Below are 16821 nucleotides of genomic sequence, written 5' to 3'. Positions count from 1 at the left end.
CCTCTAAATATGAAGCGTGCTTCACCCAGATAGATTGTATTTATGTCCTTGTTCATGACCACACATCGGCTGGATGTGGTAAGACGCTGGTTATTTTGTCATTATTTTCTTGCATAAAAGGAAAAGAAAATACAGTTAGAGGTGGCCATACAGTGTTCAGGATGCTTGCAGGCAGAGGGAAGGGTGGGAAATAGATGGTTCTCAGGTGTCTTGCAATGGGCAAAATGAACTGAATTATTTGGGGCAGAGCAGCTTAATTTTTTTCAGAATCACTGCTTGGTTTGCAGTTATCTTTTTATCTGTTACTTTATTAATATTTTTTAATCGAGGAAGAGAAATCTGTGATTAAAAATAAGTCTGTGGAATGATGTTTTATATTTATCTGTGTTAAAGCAAAACAGTTAGGATGTCACAGATGACAGACAATTCTGGAATAACCAATACAAAGAAGGATTAAAAAAATTAAGAGATGAAGGTAAAAGTAATGCAGAATATAGTAAATAAATGCTTCATCACATTTCCCAGATTCTTCTGTACTCATAGATCCTCAGTTAGTATGCAGAGTTTTTAACCACGCATAAAACGGCAGTTTGCCAATAGCACGCAAATGAAAGGAAGTAGCCTATATGACAGTATACTGGTTTCCAAACCATAGGTGGTAGAAACCACTCTGGAAACCTATATCATTAAGAAAAAGATTACATTCCTTACCAGCCTAATTATAGAGTTTACAAGCATGCCTGAATTGGATTTAACTTGTAGCAAAACATCACATTGAGGAAAACACCTTGTTCAAGAAAAACATACTTCGGTGATTATTCCCATTGACACCACTGTGCTCTAAAGGGCTTTGACAAATGGAATTTAGCTAAATTAGAGAATGAATACAATTATATTCTGGTAAATGTAAGTGTCAGACTACATGCAAAACTGATTACTTTTTATTTTTAACTGGGAATTTAAATGAGGGAAAAGGCCTGTTATGAGTAAGTTATTTTCCCTTTTTTCTTCCCCAGAAAACAAAACTAAGTCTTCATCTGGATAATCATGTAAAGAATGTACTTTTTAAAGCTGTGATTTGACCCCATTCTTTATGAAGTCTGTTTTTCTACTGGGGCTCTCCCTCCCCCATGTTTGTGTTCTCATTCAACAACAGGAAACAAAGCTATTCCTCACAAGCAGTAGGATATGACTCTGAGCACAACTCCACATACATGTCTTCTAATGGCTCTGCCACTTTGTGCCCCTCCCTCAGTTATTCCTCCCACCCTTCCGCTGCCTCTATGGCTGGACCAACATGATGGTTTTGATGATGACTTATTTTCCAGGTTGATTGATATTGTTTCCCCATCTAGCTCACTGCAGACCTCCCAGCTGAGGGCTATATTTTGTTACTAGTGAGTTTCGACCAGAGAAAAACCCAAAGGAGAATGGTGTATTTTCTTTCTGTTGAGAGAGGAGGGAAAAACATTAGGAAAGGTAAATTAGGATGGGTCAGGTTTTCAGGTGAATCTTAAGCCTGGTCCTTGGGCTTTGTTGGGTAGGCCTTTCAGTGACTGAATGTGTGTATTTAAGTATTTCCTGGTGATTATGTTTGGAGAGATGGAAGCCTAAAAACAGAGTCTCAACAGGGGAAATAAAATGCCTCCTTAGACTACTGGGTTAGAAGTAAAGTTCGATGGGTGGATTCTTATCAGGCTGTGAAAAAGGTAAAAAACAAATTTTCCCCCTGAACACAGCCCAATTCTGTGTGTCGCAGTCACCCAGTACTACTATTTTACTGCTGTTTGAATGTACCTGATTCAAACACTTTACCTCTTAAACCATTGTGAACACCTCAGTCAAGGAAGCAGGCAATGCCATGGGTTAAAAGATGAGCTCTGTTAGTGTCTTCTTCCAGCCCTGATGGTGTTTAAAATACTTGAGTGATTTCTAAAGATTTAATGTAGTTAAATTGTGATAAACTACGCATCTTTCAAAGAGTATTTCTCACCACAAAGTTATGCCTTGCCATGCATGTCAGCCTTTTATTATGGCTGAGGAAAACCAGGCTGGTTTGTTATACTAGTAGAAATTTGTAGTCATCCCAATTTCTACTGATGTAAAAGTGACCATAAGGTGTCACATAAAACAGTTTGTATAGCACTTCAGCTGCTGCATTATAAAGTACCTGAAAAGGGTCTTGGAATGCTCCTTTTGTACAAAATAGAATTTATTTATCAAGAAATTGCATCAACTTTAAAGAATATTCTGAAGGTAGTACAATGATAATTGGATATTGTTTCTTGAATTTAGAATATATGGGCATGGCTGCTTGAATTTAGACATACCCTGTGACCTAAGTTAACACCTGAGATAAAAGTGTTGCCTGAATTAGCAGTCATAAGTAAGGGACACTAATAAACTTTGTGCACAGAGAAATGGAGTTCTTCAAATTCTAATAAATCTGAGGAAGCTGCGAGGCCCTGGCATTGTGAAGTTGTGCTCAGACATCACACTCTAAGCATGTGAAAACTGAGTGAAAAATGAGATGGCAGGAGGAGAGAGGCCCCAGCAACCACTGTGCACAAAAGTATCTGTTGGCTAATGACCTGTTTGTTTTAGACCAAAAGTTTATTATTGCAGTCAGTAAAGATATGAGTTGAATTGCACACACAGTTTGTGGCAGCCTTGGTCAAAGTTTGTATTAACAGGTTTTGAAGGATAAACAGTTTACAGTAAAAAGCCACTCTGTAGCAGACTCTGCATTATGGCTACCAGCAACTGAAATGCAGAGCATCCCCTGAAATGCACTCAACATGAAAAAAAACCCAAATGTTGTCTGTAGGTAGAATTTACTTTCTGGCACTGCTTTGATGATTACTCAAGATCCTGCCTGTGCCATGGATTTCCATTTGTCGGTGTTTGCATTAAGTTGTGTAACTGCTTCTTAATGCCTGTTACATAAGGATGCATAGATTGCAGCTCCATGAGGCATCCTGCACACAACACAACTGATAAAGTGATAATGTAAGCATGGTTTCAAAGATTACTATTGGTTGAATTAATTTTACATTAATTAAAATCCTCCCTACATGTCAAATGCTTAATACAGAAGTGTAGACTGTAAGTTCAAATAGGGCTCAGAAAGTAGGTATCTGCAGTTATTCTGTCATGTAGTGTATAAGTTTTGTGATATTCATCGAACATATCACTGTGAGCATGGGTGGGAGTTCTGTCATTGGCTTTTGCCATGCTATGATTTTACCCCAAGGATGTTAGGCTATATCAGCTAAAACACAATAACATGTAGATAGAGAAGGCATCAGAAGATGACATAGTCAACATTCACTAGGTTTGGTTTTGTTGTGTTTTGTTGTTATTTCTTGTTCTTGTGGGGTTTTTTTAATTTTATACTACTTTTATTGTGTTTGCCCTTCTTGTATTTAATCTAGTTTTAGTTAGGCTAAGTCATGATGTGTACTGATGAAAGAGAATCTAAGGTTGTCTCAAATGTTGCGCTAAATGCAGAGTTTAGCCTGGAAAAGAAGAAATTGAAGAGAATTGAATGGCGAAAGGAATTTTAGTTCAGCAAAAATGTATTTGAATCTAATTTTAAATCTAAATCCGCAGGATTGTGGACAGAGTTGCAATTTGAAATGTTGTTAGCTATAATAAAACTTTCTTTCCTTCTCTAACATTAATATAATACCTTTCTAAATTATTAATTTCAATTCCCATTGGGGCTTCAATTTCAAGCCCCAAAAGGTAGATTTAAGGCATTTCTTCACTGGAGTGCTCCATCAGCATATATATTCTCCTGTGGTCCTCTGAAAATGCATACCTTGCTTTGTATGGAGCCTTTTTCAATTCTGAATATCACCTGACTACAGGAAGATGAGACATGGCACATCTGTGGTCAGGAAACATCCTACATAGATTTACCAAAGGAATAGATAGAACAGGGAGCAGGGAGACTGGATCATGCTACTGACACGAAGTTGCAAAATGGCATTTGGACTCTTTGATCATGCACTGTTCTGCTTCCAAGTTTTGCAAGTACAGAGATATGGATGACTTTTTCTCCAGATATGCCTGACCCAGGTTTTACGAGACTTAACAACACCTAATTAGAAAATAAATCATGTTTCGAAATGTACTGGGTCTCACTTTGAGGGCTGGTCAGAAAAAGAACATATCTATGCTAGTGCTGGAATATTAGTTAAAATATAGTAACTAAGACATTTTTAGCAACAAGTGCTCCTCGTGTAAACAAACTATGAAATTTTGCTCCATGTTTCATCATACTAGGATTACTAGTGGTACCTCTTGGCCTACATGTACTAATGATCTACAGAGATGCTGAAATTGAATAATGAATGGCCAAAAATGTAAGGATGATCCTGTGATGTAGTTGGATTTCAGGCTGATATAATACTCTTCTTGAAAGGCTGTTCCAGAAATTACTTCTTAACCGCACAGAAGCCTTCTCCAGTTTCCAGACTGGCCAGCACTTCTCAGGTATTTTTTTTATTCATTAACTTAATCAGCACATTCTAAACTTGTTTCATAAGAAATACTAAATATCCACAAAAACATATCTGAGAAACGTCACAAGTGAAAATATACAGAAAGTTCTTTTATGAAAAAATCTGGTGGGGAAACACCTCTTAGCTTGAGTGGTGGAGCTCAGTTTGATCTTGGAGGCACTGCAGTAGCACAGACAGAAAATGAGAAGAAAACCTTTTGCAAGGAAGATCCCAAGGCAATGCATGCCTGATATATTCTGACCACTAAAACAGATCTCTGAATACACATTCAAAGTGGACTGGCCTACTCATTACCTTTTATATTTCATAGAATCAGACCACTGTAGTCAGTCCATAACATTAAAAATTAAAAAGTCAATCACAAAATGCAGAACTGGTATCTACAGTTTACTGGGGTTTTTTTCCAGTTTCTCAGAAGAAATAAGACACTGTTGCTTCAAGAGGCTCCTCATCTTGCCTTTCAATCTGAATTCTACGATACATTATACCAATTTTCTTTTACCTGAACTACTGTGGCACTTTCAGTAAATCATGCTGATCGATAGGTGTTCAAATGTGCCCAATTTTTTATGCTGGATGAAATGGGCTTTTTTTGTAACTTTGTGTCTCTGCAAGACTGGCATTTTAAAGGCAAAAGCTGATAGAACCTTCTCTTGTACCTCAGGGTAAGTTGATTAGGTCCTAATGAAAGGCACCAATCATTTCTCTTCCACAAAAGACCTGGCTCAAAACACCTCTGTCCTACAGCCAAGGGTACTTTGCTGCAAGGGAATGTGTAAACTAATCTCTCCCTTCAGGCAAACATAAAACAAGCAAGAACCCTCCAGAAACCATTGTTGCTTTACCACTCTTATGGAGAGAAAGAAAGGTGAAAGTGCAGCAAGAATAAACAAGGCATATATAATCCTGCGTTATCCTAAATCTGAAAAGGCTGTGGAGTGACTCAGTCCTAACCCACAAACAGCTTTATGAAACCAGCCTGTCATGCTATGACCCATGTAATTTTCCTGAAGCAATGGTTTGTCATGCGTGAAATACCAAGCTAGTAATATGCACTGTTCTTTTATAGAGGGGAAAGGCCAGAGCTGCAAAAACATCATCTCTTAGCAAGAGATGATACCCTTTTCAAGATCCCTGCCATTCCAGGTGACTATCTTGGAATAACTAAGCAATTCAATAGTTTTGGATATACACATAATAAGATTTCTGCTCTCACAAAGGTATAAGGTGCTTGGGAAAGTATTAAGTTATTCTTCAAGCAGCAAAAAGCACGAGCCTTAAGGAGGGTTTTATCATGTTGTGAGATGAATATCTGTTATTTAGTAACTGAAAAAGCATGCTTTTGCTGGGTCAATTCGTATCATTTTGGTCAAATTATCATTGATGGTGAAATCTACACTGCAATACAATAATTGACTGGGTCTTAGGACCTAAACAAGGAGATATTTTTCTGCAGTTTCCAGATCCAGGAGACACACAAGTGGGAGTGGGAAAAAATGCTTTTGTTTGGGAAACATTGTGGGAAAATTGCTCAACATGACTTGAATGTCAGAATTGAAATGTAACAACTGGTGTAGCCAGATTAGTGTAAAGAGAAGGACAAAGGCAAAAAAGAATTGCTTTTGTCAGGGTTCTCAGTTAATTTTGTAGTGCTGAAACAAAATTTATAGTTTACTTTCTGTTGATTGTGCTCAGAGATAAAATTTCAGTTACTTAAAATTAATTGTATATATGTATGATAAACTAAAGCCTGGAGACCTTGTAATTTTTAGGGAGACTGACTTATCAAAACAGAAAAAAATAGACATTCCATAGACATTTATGGGAAATTTTAGTTCCTGCTTGTTTTTTGCAAAGCCCAAATCAGTGAATCCATTTTGTTTGCCTGGGTGAATTGGGGGGGCAGGGTGTGTTGCCCTTTGCACATGGCTCTCTGTTAATCTGCAGAAGAGAGAATCAAAAGGGAGATTGGAAAATATTGATGTTGTAAAGCCTTCATTGCAATATATGGCAGCCTGCATCAGGATCATTGTATCAGGTCAGAACAGTTATGACACTCTCCTAACCCTCCCAAGGTATTTGGAAATATGTCCCCAGAAGTCTGAGAAAATTTCCCACCACCAAGTCTTAGGTGTTCCATGTCGGAGGCATTTAGACTCTTCCAGTGGCCCATACAGCAGCACCTTGATTAAGTTCTCAAATACCTGAAAATGAGGGGAAAAGTGGGATATCATGCGATCCAACACCTGGGTCACATAATCTATTGCAAAGACTCTTGTGCACTGGTGGTTGAAAGAGCTGCCTGTGATTCCAACTTCCATTATCTACAGTGCTTTAAATTATAAGATATGACAAGTCCTTCTAAAGCCAACAACTGCACAATAGAACAAACACAAGCAGTGAAAACCGCCTCCTTTTGAGATCCTGATGAAAGACTTGCCTAGCATCTCATAATAATTAGGGGCGAGTTATTCTAGAACAATTTGCAGTCTCTCAAGGATGAATCAGATTTTTTTAAAGAGATGCTGGTTTTTTGGGGTTTTTTGGGGGGTTTTTGGTTTTTGGTTTTTTTTTTTTCCCCCGAATGGTCCATACTGCCCTCACCTTTAGCCCTTTATTTCTTAGCTGTTTGTTTGGAGGGATGGAAAACAGCTTTGCATTCCTGGAGAGGGGACCAGATGAGAAGAAAATCTTCCGTCTGTCTTCTGCAGGCAAATTGGCAACAAGTAGTGGTCCATTGGGCTTGACATAGTCATTAGTAAAACTTGAAATACCTGCAAATAGAAACCTAGATTTATCCTTTGTATAAGCAGAGTACCCCACACACACTGATTTTTAACAATTGACAAATGGCTAGTATCTTTGGGGTATTCAAGAGTATTTAGGACCTATATACAATAAATTAGCTGTTTCATTTGTGCTATTTTTCAGATAAAATCAACTCTCAGATAGAATGTCAGCTTTGCAAATATCCTCAGCAAACAAAAGGAGAGACTAGAAATAACCACCCTTACAAAATGTACTCTCTATTCATAGCAGGCATGGGGAAGCTTGCATTGTTATGGCAGATAATTGCTCAAGGTCTGAGTATGGGAGAATCTTGTTCCAAATTCTGTCATTCATTATCCCTAAATTAAAAATGTTGGGAAATTCCTGTGGATAGTGAAGATCTCCTGATTTGTACATAACATAGGTATGTGTGTAATTGCTTGATAGATAAATGAGGCTAAGTGTGCAAGTGTAAAAGTTAGTTGTACTGGTTTTATCCCACTTTTGTTCTGTTAGAACAAAAGCCTTTTTTGTACTAATGTAACAAGTTCAAGAGAAAAGCTAGAAGCAGCCTGAGCTGAAATGCCTTTATCTCTCCAAAATTACAGTAATAAATGTGATATTTGAATGAGAAGAAATTACAAAAACATGATGTACTATATTACACAGGAGGGAGTGAATGTACTTTTAATGAGTTTTGCATTTGTTCTCAAGATAAAGGAGATGAAATAGAAGAAATCATTTCTCTTGAAAGGAGATATAAAGTATACCCAAACCATTTCTACGTACAATCTTATCAGTCCATTTCATGGCCACTTGCCATTCTGAGATGCTCTTAATATATTGTATACCAAAGGCAATGCTGCTGACATTGAGTTCTGCAACAGCCAAATTGCATATTCATTATCGTTAATAGTCATGTGAGGTCAAGTTCGGTCATGGGAAACAAAGAACCTCTGTCTGGAATCTCTACTCCCTCCTCACGCCGTTTTTGGTTTCTAACTTTTGTAGCACTCCCAGGGCTGAAAGTTTCTTTTTCAAGAGGATGCTGTGTACTCTTTTGTAAACATGTCTCCATTACTAAAAGTGACATCATGGGAATCGCTGGGAATGAGCTGGGAGCACAGACCCAGGGTACAAGCAATATAAAAAGAAGTCCCCCTCGTCCCTTCTCCCTCCTCCTCCCCACAGCATTGTCTAGCAAACAGGTACTTTGTTGAACTCCGTTGGAAGCTTCATGAGGAATTTAAACATAGGAAGGACTAATCATTATTTAAAAGAAGAGTCCTGCCAGCTCTTTCTCATCTGCAGGCTGCTATGCACGATGTGGTCAGCAGCTTATTCACACAAAGCCAGGGTTCTGCTGATTTGCCATCACATGCAAATTACCTCCCTGGACTCATTGGCACAGTAAACACCTCAGTTGAAGAAGTTTAAAAGCTGGATTGCAAGATTTAGGCATGCTCCTGCTCCTACTGGGGTCAGTGGCAAGCCTCCCATGGGCTTCAATGGAAGCCGGACAGAGATCTCTCTTTACTAGAAGTGAGACCCAGCGGTATTCGAGCTTTTTGGAGCACATGCAGCTCTGAAAGGCTGTTTCCGTAGGGCATTCCAAACTTTTTCTCATTTGCTTGATTCCATGGCAACACAACATCACCACCAAGCTCTCAGTACTGAAATGAGATTTTACTCCTAAGCCTGAGGATTTACACCCGTGTGTCCTGTAAAAAGATCTGAGCTGCAATTTCCATTGGAGTAACTCTGCGTCCTTTTAAAGTGAGTTCCAAAATTATCTGTGGATTTACTTTACAATAAGCCAAGAATTTTCTAAGGTTAGGAAAAAACTGCTCCACAATCATACCTGAAACAACTTTTTATTGCACAGAATCACTATATTTGAGTAAAACACTGTATCTATTTACTATTCTTTTCAAAACAGTCTAGAGAATAGCCTAAGCAGTTTTCTCATAAATTATACTAAAATCAGACTGGAGACTGCTTAAAATTATGATAAAGCCTTTGAGCCTTTATCATAATAAATAAATAACAGTTTTGTTATTTATTTTGTTAACATGAAAAAGATAAGAGTATTAAAGTGTGTGAGGAAAACAACATGGTCAAAGATCTATACTAGATTCTGAATGTGCTACAGTTCATCTTTTATAGGGGGAAGCAAAGCAGACAAACTTGCTTTACACTCACTGGCTGAGAGTTTGCTCTGAGTTACATTATAGCATGCTGAAATTGAATGCACTGTTTGATCCCCTACTTTTATGTCTGGAAGGGGGTAAAAAAAAATCAAAATGATTCCATACCTCGAGAAGGTAAAGTTGTATGTAAGCAATATGAGTTGTCCTTTATATAATGTAAAGTAGCTACTAAGAAGTTCCCAATTAAGAATACAAATTCTGTGGATCAAATAAAATTATTAGACAACACTAACAAGAATTTTAACTGCCTTGTGTTTCATGCATTTTCTTAGACACTAGATGTAACCATTCATTGCCTTCTCTGTTATATTCAGTTTTCATGTAATCCAATTGCTGAATAATTTCCTCCAATGTGATTTCTGAGATAATCCTGCCACTTTAGTCACAGCTCTGGCTTCCCCCATTGCACACAGTTTTACACAGACAGACCCATCCTGGAAGTAATCATAGAATCACAGACTGGTTTGGGTTGGAAGGGACCGTAAAGCTCATCCAGTTCCAACCCCCTGCCATGGGCAGGGACACCTTCCACTAGAGCAGGTTGCTCCAAGCCCCTGTGTCCAACCTGGCCCTGAACACTGCCAGGGATGGGGCAGCCACAGCTTCTCTGGGCACCCTGTGCCAGCGCCTCAGCACCCTCACAGGGAAGAATTTCTTCCTAATGTCTAATCTAAATCTCCCCTTTTTCAGTTTAAAGCCATTACCCCTTGACCTATCTCTACATGGCCTTATAAAAAGTCCCTCTCCAGTTTTCTTGTAGGCCCCTTTAGGCACTGGAAGCTGCTCTAAGGTCTCCCTGGAACCTTCTCTTCTCTCAGCCTATCTATCTCCATAGGAAAGCTGCTCCGGCCCTTTGATCATCTTTGTAGCCCTCCTCTGGACATGCTCCAACAGGTCCACATCCTTCTGATGTTTGCAGCATCAGAGCAATGATCAGGATGTGGGCTGCAGCATTATACTGGGACTTTGACTACTGTGATCTGCTCTTTATGCAAAGAGTTACGAAAATACATGATGTAACACTGGATTTCACTTTTCTGAATGGAGTTCAGGGTTTCCCCTTCTGATGCTTCCAATGCACCTACAACAAACTCCATGCAATCCTGAGTGTGGGACATGGCCCTGCTGACTGGCTGGACCACAGAACTGGAGATCAGACATCTCCTCTGGCCCGAACTACTCCACCAAGTCAATGAGATGCTCATTATGTGAGTGGAGCAGAGAGGAGGATGCAATAACTTAGATCACACAAACGTGACAGTAGCACTGTGCTTCTCAGTCTGTTTTCTTTCCATACTGATGGCCTCCTTGGCTGGACTCTAATGAGTGAAGCAGTTACAAACCCACCTAGCTGCAGCAGACCCAGTTAAAAGCAGAATCTGCTCCCTCTTTCCCAGCTGACCTTCAGGAAATCAATTCAACAAAAAAATTGATATAAAGTCAAAAGCTTTGTTATAAAGCTGGACAGTTATGGGCTTGTACTTCAGAAGAGGCCAGAGATTCTGGCTAGGTTGCTTTTCAAGCCCACGTCATGAAAGTGGATGTTTGGCACTATTTCAACCATCTCCTTCACTAGAACTGACACATAGAACTGCTGGTCAAATTTGAAATTCTTGGACCAGATTATAAGAAAACTGGGAGAAAACTTACAGTGTGTGCTGTAAGAAATACAGTTAGAGATTGTCCTTTATACAAAATGTGATGCCTTAAAAAATGGTGCTTTGCTATGCACAAATGCTGCACTCTGTATTATGCAGAAATACAAACTTTTTGAGTTGCACATTTCACTTAATCACCTTACTGTATTTTTTTTATTTCAAAAGTCTTATATTCCATAGTCTACCTTGCAACACAATAGAGTATCTTGTCTTGCTAAAGGAGGAAAATTCAGATTCAAAATCTCTTCTAACCCGTGAACTGCAGAATGCTGCTTGTGAAGTATCAGGTCTAGTATTTGTGTGATATTCCCTGGGAGGCACTCCTTTGTGGGAAGCAGGGCAACTCACACAGGCATGCAACAGTGTGGGGTTTCTCTATCACATCTTACACATTTTCTGCGTGAAAAGTGTTTGCAGTTCTTACTGAACAATTCTTGTTCGTAATAAATTCAAAGTAACACCAAGAAGTGAGGCCTCTAAGAGAATACCTCCTTGGGTTACTAAAATTTGTATTTGCATTAGCATAAAATGATGTATTGTATTCTGTCACTTTATTACTGTGTTGCATTGTTTAGAGTAATTGTGAAGACATTCAACGAAGAAACGTGGGTACTCCCTTTGCCACGGCTCTGTAACTCAAGCCACGGAAAAGCTATCTTTAAATAGCCCAAGTTTGCCAAAGCCAAAACCCCCTCTCAGCCCATGTTTGTTTATATGCAGCAATCTCAATCAACATTTACTCTTGCACTCAGCAAAAGGCAAACTGGCACCGGCTGCAAGGCCAGGTGGGCAGATCGATGCCTGTCCCGAACGTTCCGCAACTGCTCTCATTTCAACAGCAGTTGCAGCCCACGGTCGCTGCAAGCCCGTTAAAACTCTATGTTACATCGCTTTCCCAGCAGTTTTCCCCTGTTGGCAGCTCTGATTTGAGAGCAGAACAGCGTCTGTCGCCAGGAGGAGCGGGTGGGGATGCGGTTTGGCGGCCGAACGCCGCCCGTGCACCTGTGGGGGCCGCGGCCGGTCACACCCGGCGCCGAGGGGGACGGCGGTTCGCAGCGGGGCCCGCAGCCGAGGAGCAGCGGCCGGGCCCCGGGGGAAGCAGCGGGCTCCGCACCATGGCGACGGGCGCTCAGGAAGTCGCGTCAGGCCCGGCGCCGCCGCGCGGCCCGGCGGACACGCAGAGGGGGCAGCGGCCGCGGTGCGGGTGGGAGCCGCCGTTCGAGCGAGCGCCGGAACCGGGTGCGGAGGTGCCGCCTCCGGCAGCGGGGCGGGGCGAGGGGCAGCCGCGGGGCGGGACGGGGCGGGCCGCGGCCAGCAGCCGCCGGCAGGAGTGTGGAGGCGAGCGCGGAGGGAGGCCAGCCGGGGGGGAAGTGTGCGGGGTATCGCCGCCGGGGGCTTACGGGGCCCGTCCTTTGGCAGCTCCGTACCCGCGCTCAGCCGCCGTGGTGTTCTTTTGTATCAGCTCCCGTGAGCGTGCGCGGTCGCGGAGCGCGGCTCCCGGCCCGCAGGATGGCGTGCCGCTGCGGGGCGGCTGTGTGAGCGAGGGAGGGAGGATTTTGCTTGAGGTAGGTATGGGGCTGCGCTTGCTCAAACAGGCTTCTGATGGCGTGGGTTTTGAAGTTCATCTTTTGTGTATTGCCGGTGCAGCCAAGGTCACCTTGAGCACAAGGAGGACACATTTCTTTTTCAGCGTTCGCGAGCCGCCTTTTATGTATTTATTGGGTGGTTTAGATACCGATTTGCTCGAGCACTAATAAAGTATGGAGTATTGAGCAAATTGAGTATAAGAGCCAGCAAAAAGATGACTTAAGTACTCGGGCTGTGCAAAGATAACTGTGTGTGGGTACGCTAGATGCGGTTTGTATGGGGAGCTCTGCGCAGAGAGGTATCACAAGAGGGGTTTGTGTCTGCTCGGAGAAGGTGGTGAGAAAGACAAAGCGTTGCACTGAAGTTTTAGGCCTTGCTCTTGAGAGTGTTCGTGTGCAGGCTGGGAGCAGTCTCGCTCCTGGCGTCTCGTAGCTTGGTGGTGCTCTAAGTTTCTTTGCGGTGGCAGATGGAAGAGGCTGTGTTGCCACTTCACAGTTTCTCTAGATGAAAATGCTGGGATTCCTGCTTAAAGCAGTTTGATTTGCAGTCTTTTGCAGATCTCTCAAACAACAATAAGTTGTTTTGGTGTGTTTGGCCTACTTTATTTTGTACAAGGGAGAATTATTTTACCATGCTTATTACATAAACAATAAAACTTCCACTTTAAAATAATAGTGCAAGTTTAGACTTCTCTGCTGCTTTTTAATCCCATAAGCCTGTCATGTCACCTGTGTCAGCAGCACATTTGGATTTAAGGCTGTGCTTTTGTACACAGCACTCCTTTTTCCCAGGAGTTTGCAAACTGGTTTGACTACAGCTGGGTCAGACACATAAAATATACTGTGTGATAGGATTGGGAGAGAGCCTTAATGAAATTTTTTTTGTAGATAATGGGTGTCCTTGGGAAGCAGATGATGAAAGAGTGAGGTTGTGGTGCAAGAGAATAGTAAACTTTGGAAACTGGCTGAAATGTGTATCCTTGTGGCAGAATGGTTTAAACCAGGCAGTGAGGAACAGTGGAAAAGCACAAAAGGACAACACTGAGCTTTTGAATAATGGGAAGAAAAGCAGGGAGAGAAGAACATGTAGATAGTTGATTGGTGTACTCTGTTTATGGAAATTGAATGTGCTGTGGTGGTTTTTTTGTGTTTTTTTTTTTTATCAAAATCATGCTGATTTCTGCAGTGAGACTTCTTCAGAACCTAACTTCTACTGAAGGGTGCAAAAATATCAACTTGCTAATCTATTGCTAGATACCCATCACTAAAATTGTACGTGAGCATATGTGTTTCTCTGTATGTGTGTGTATACATATGTATGTATGTTGTTATTTTGCAGCTCTGATCTTCAGTTGAACTCCTGTGTCATGGATGAAAGCGCTTTGTCCCTTGGAACAATAGATGTTTCCTATTTATCCACCTCAGCAGAATGCAGTATCAGTAGATGTAAGCATTCCAATGAAGAATGGGTAAGTGAAAATTGTGAATATTACTGGCAGTATTTATCTTATTTTTCTTAAAGTCAAAGCTGGACTTTTATGAGGAATGAAGATGAGGCATCGCCTCTCTCATGCGTGAGACAGTTTGGTTTTAATTTAACTTGAAATATAAGGAGGAACCAACAGTTGAGTGGTGTGCCAAAGAAAAATGTTGCTAGAAAAGAAAAACCTCATCAAACCCTTTTGATAGTCTTACAGTCTTATGGTGTGATATTACTAATCATTTTATATAGAAGTAAATGTGCAGAATCCCATTGTGGAGTAGACTGAGGTCAAACAGAAAGCTCGTTGCTGTTCCGAAGCATGTAGTTTGAAATGCACAAGTGAAAAGGAGTGTGAAACTAAAGATGCATGGTTGTGTAGCCATTGTAGCTGGAGCTTTTTGTGCAATACAAGAGGCAGAGAAAATTTAGTGGCTATAAATAAGGAGTCTATTAAAAGTCTGTGTCCTCTGTGGAGTGAGTTTTGGGATTTGGAGGAGGCAAAGGGGTCAGTGAGCAGAGAGGGCTGGGTGGAGCAGAAGGAGCCCATGGGGACTGTGCTGGTCCTGGGTGGTTTAAAAGCAGAGGTCTGGAAGCATTAGACGTGTTCTGGAGAGGAGGGGTTTCAACTTGATACAGAAGAGTTGGAGACATGGTCAGAGTTGAGGGAAAGGACAGATGTCCTGGCAGCTGGGTTTTCTGTCTAGCTACATGAAGTTACATTGGACAGCAAGCTGCACTGACCAAGGGATCTGTGAAAGAGTGGGATAAAGGCAGGCAAGACAAAAGAAGTAGAAAGGAGGTTTTGTAAGACAGTTGTGATGAGTTCAGTCAGGGGTTGGGGGCAAGTAGAAGGAAGACAGTATTGTTGGAAAGTTGATTAACTTTAGAGTTAGTATTACAGAAGGAATTGGGCCAGGCTTAGCATCTTTATGCTTGTTTATTTCAGATGGAAAACCTAGCCTTGGAATAATGACCAGTTCATATTGGCCAAATGTGATATATGCGCATTTTAGTTTTTAGGCATCATCAGTGTTGCTTTTAACTTTTTGGTTGTTTCTCACCGGGCTGGCTTTCTAACTGAGTATGTGATGATCTGTATTTGTGCTTTCCAGCCCTTATGCTGGCTTAAGGTATTGATTCTACCCTGCTTTTCTTCCACTTAAATGTGCTGTTTTAAACAACATTTTGATTTGGTTTGTTTCTGTAATTTTCCTTTTATTAGAAAGGTAGATGGTTCAGAAAATGGCAATCCAGGGCTTATTCTCAGGCAAGCAGTAATTGAGTAGTCTTCAATGGGAACAATCAACGTGTTTATAAAAATTGTAGTCAAGTGTATTTTCTTTGTGTCCTAGCATAGAGAATGTGTTCTGTGAATGCAGTTACTTGGAGTTTTTGGTTCTATAATCTTTAGAAAGACAGTGGAGAAGGCACAGTAGTTCCTTTTTTATATCACTTTGCATACAACTGGTTGAAAAAGAGCCAGAGTCAATGGAGTTAATGTTTTTCATACATTCAGTCTCTTCTCGCAATTCTACAGGGTGATGTCCAGTAAAGCTTAAAATACATTGTTCATATTGTAAGCAGCCTTACGTTATTGGAAGTGTAATTTGCTGTTAACTTCTTCCACTTTTCTCAGCTGTCAATTTCCTTGCTGTTTCTTATTAGAGTTGTTATTTATTTTAAAACTTTGTGTGTCAGCAAATACTGCAGTGCTTAAGTTACATAAGTACAATACTGATTTTGCTTTTATATTATAAAATTACATCATCTGGAGATAGTATTTATTTTAGAAAAATCTTGGGAAAATTTGTCTTAGTTTTATGTAGTTCCGGGGGTAATTATTTGTGTGTCTTATTCAAGGTTTTCACAAACACAGTAAAACATGTATTTCTGGCTATTTACACAGCACTCTTTTGTTCTGCAGGGAGAGTGTAACTCTAGGCCCACTCTCTTCCGATCCGCTACTTTAAAATGGAAAGAGACTCTATTGGGCAGAAAAAGGCCATTTGTGGGACGATGTTGCTACGTATGCACTCCCCAGAGCCGGGTAAGAAGATTATGGAATGGATTATGTTTGACAACGCATAACTGCAGCATGATGAAGTTTCAGTAGTTTTCTTAATTTCAGAATTAAGGCCACAATGTTTTTACTTCATAAAGGAATATAGCTTTTCACCTTTGTGATTATATTTCTTTGTCATGGAAATAATGGGTGTCACAGATCCGTTGTGGTGATTTGTCTCCCGCTTTCCAGTGTGGACTTACTCCGTGCACAAAACTCTCCAGGTCTTCAGATTTAGGACTAGGAAATTGTACATAAAAAATCATCTGCTCTGCTAGATTAATAATGGAAATTTGGTGCGTATGAGAGTGTTAAGACTTACTTTTAGGACACTTAATTCCCTGTTGTCAGAATAAGTACAGTTTTGAAAGTGAGAAATATGCTTCCATTCAAACTCGAAGAGATCAATCCTGTACTTGAGAAGATGGATTGCTTTTCTACACCTGGCTGATTCCTGGCTTCTCTGCCCAGCCTGTAAACAAGGAGTGCCAGTTATGATAGTGGGGATGTTTGCTGGGAACAGT

At 40.7% G+C, this 16821-nt stretch overlaps 1 protein-coding gene and 1 long non-coding RNA gene across 12 annotated transcripts in view; one reads left to right on the top strand and one right to left on the bottom strand.

The window, feature by feature from the left end:
- GPAM (glycerol-3-phosphate acyltransferase, mitochondrial) overlaps positions 1–16821 on the top strand; it is a 44908-nt gene that overhangs the window by 1074 nt on the left and 27013 nt on the right. For 2 of the 11 annotated variants that reach the window (XM_030487268.1, XM_030487267.1), the window contains exons 1-3: positions 12558–12701; positions 14092–14221; positions 16160–16282. In XM_030487268.1, coding sequence (XP_030343128.1) covers positions 12676–12701; positions 14092–14221; positions 16160–16282 — 279 coding nt within the window. In that variant the 5' untranslated portion in view covers positions 12558–12675. Of the gene's footprint in view, positions 1–12045; positions 12130–12327; positions 12406–12427; positions 12732–14091; positions 14222–15265; positions 15366–16159; positions 16283–16821 lie in introns of those variants that run through there. The other 9 variants (XM_030487274.1, XM_030487271.1, XM_030487275.1 and 6 more) reach the window with 9 other exon arrangements.
- Positions 6344–7280, bottom strand: LOC115608453. The gene is made up of 2 exons (XR_003991545.1): positions 7134–7280; positions 6344–6733 (listed from the first exon to the last, which is right to left on the bottom strand). It is a non-coding gene; the product is annotated as an uncharacterized LOC115608453 (long non-coding RNA).

This window comes from Strigops habroptila, chromosome 5, assembly GCF_004027225.2.
Source record: "Strigops habroptila isolate Jane chromosome 5, bStrHab1.2.pri, whole genome shotgun sequence".
Taxonomy (NCBI): domain Eukaryota; kingdom Metazoa; phylum Chordata; class Aves; order Psittaciformes; family Psittacidae; genus Strigops; species Strigops habroptila.
Note: the sequence above shows the minus strand (reverse complement) of the source record. Positions and strands in the feature narration are given on the sequence as shown.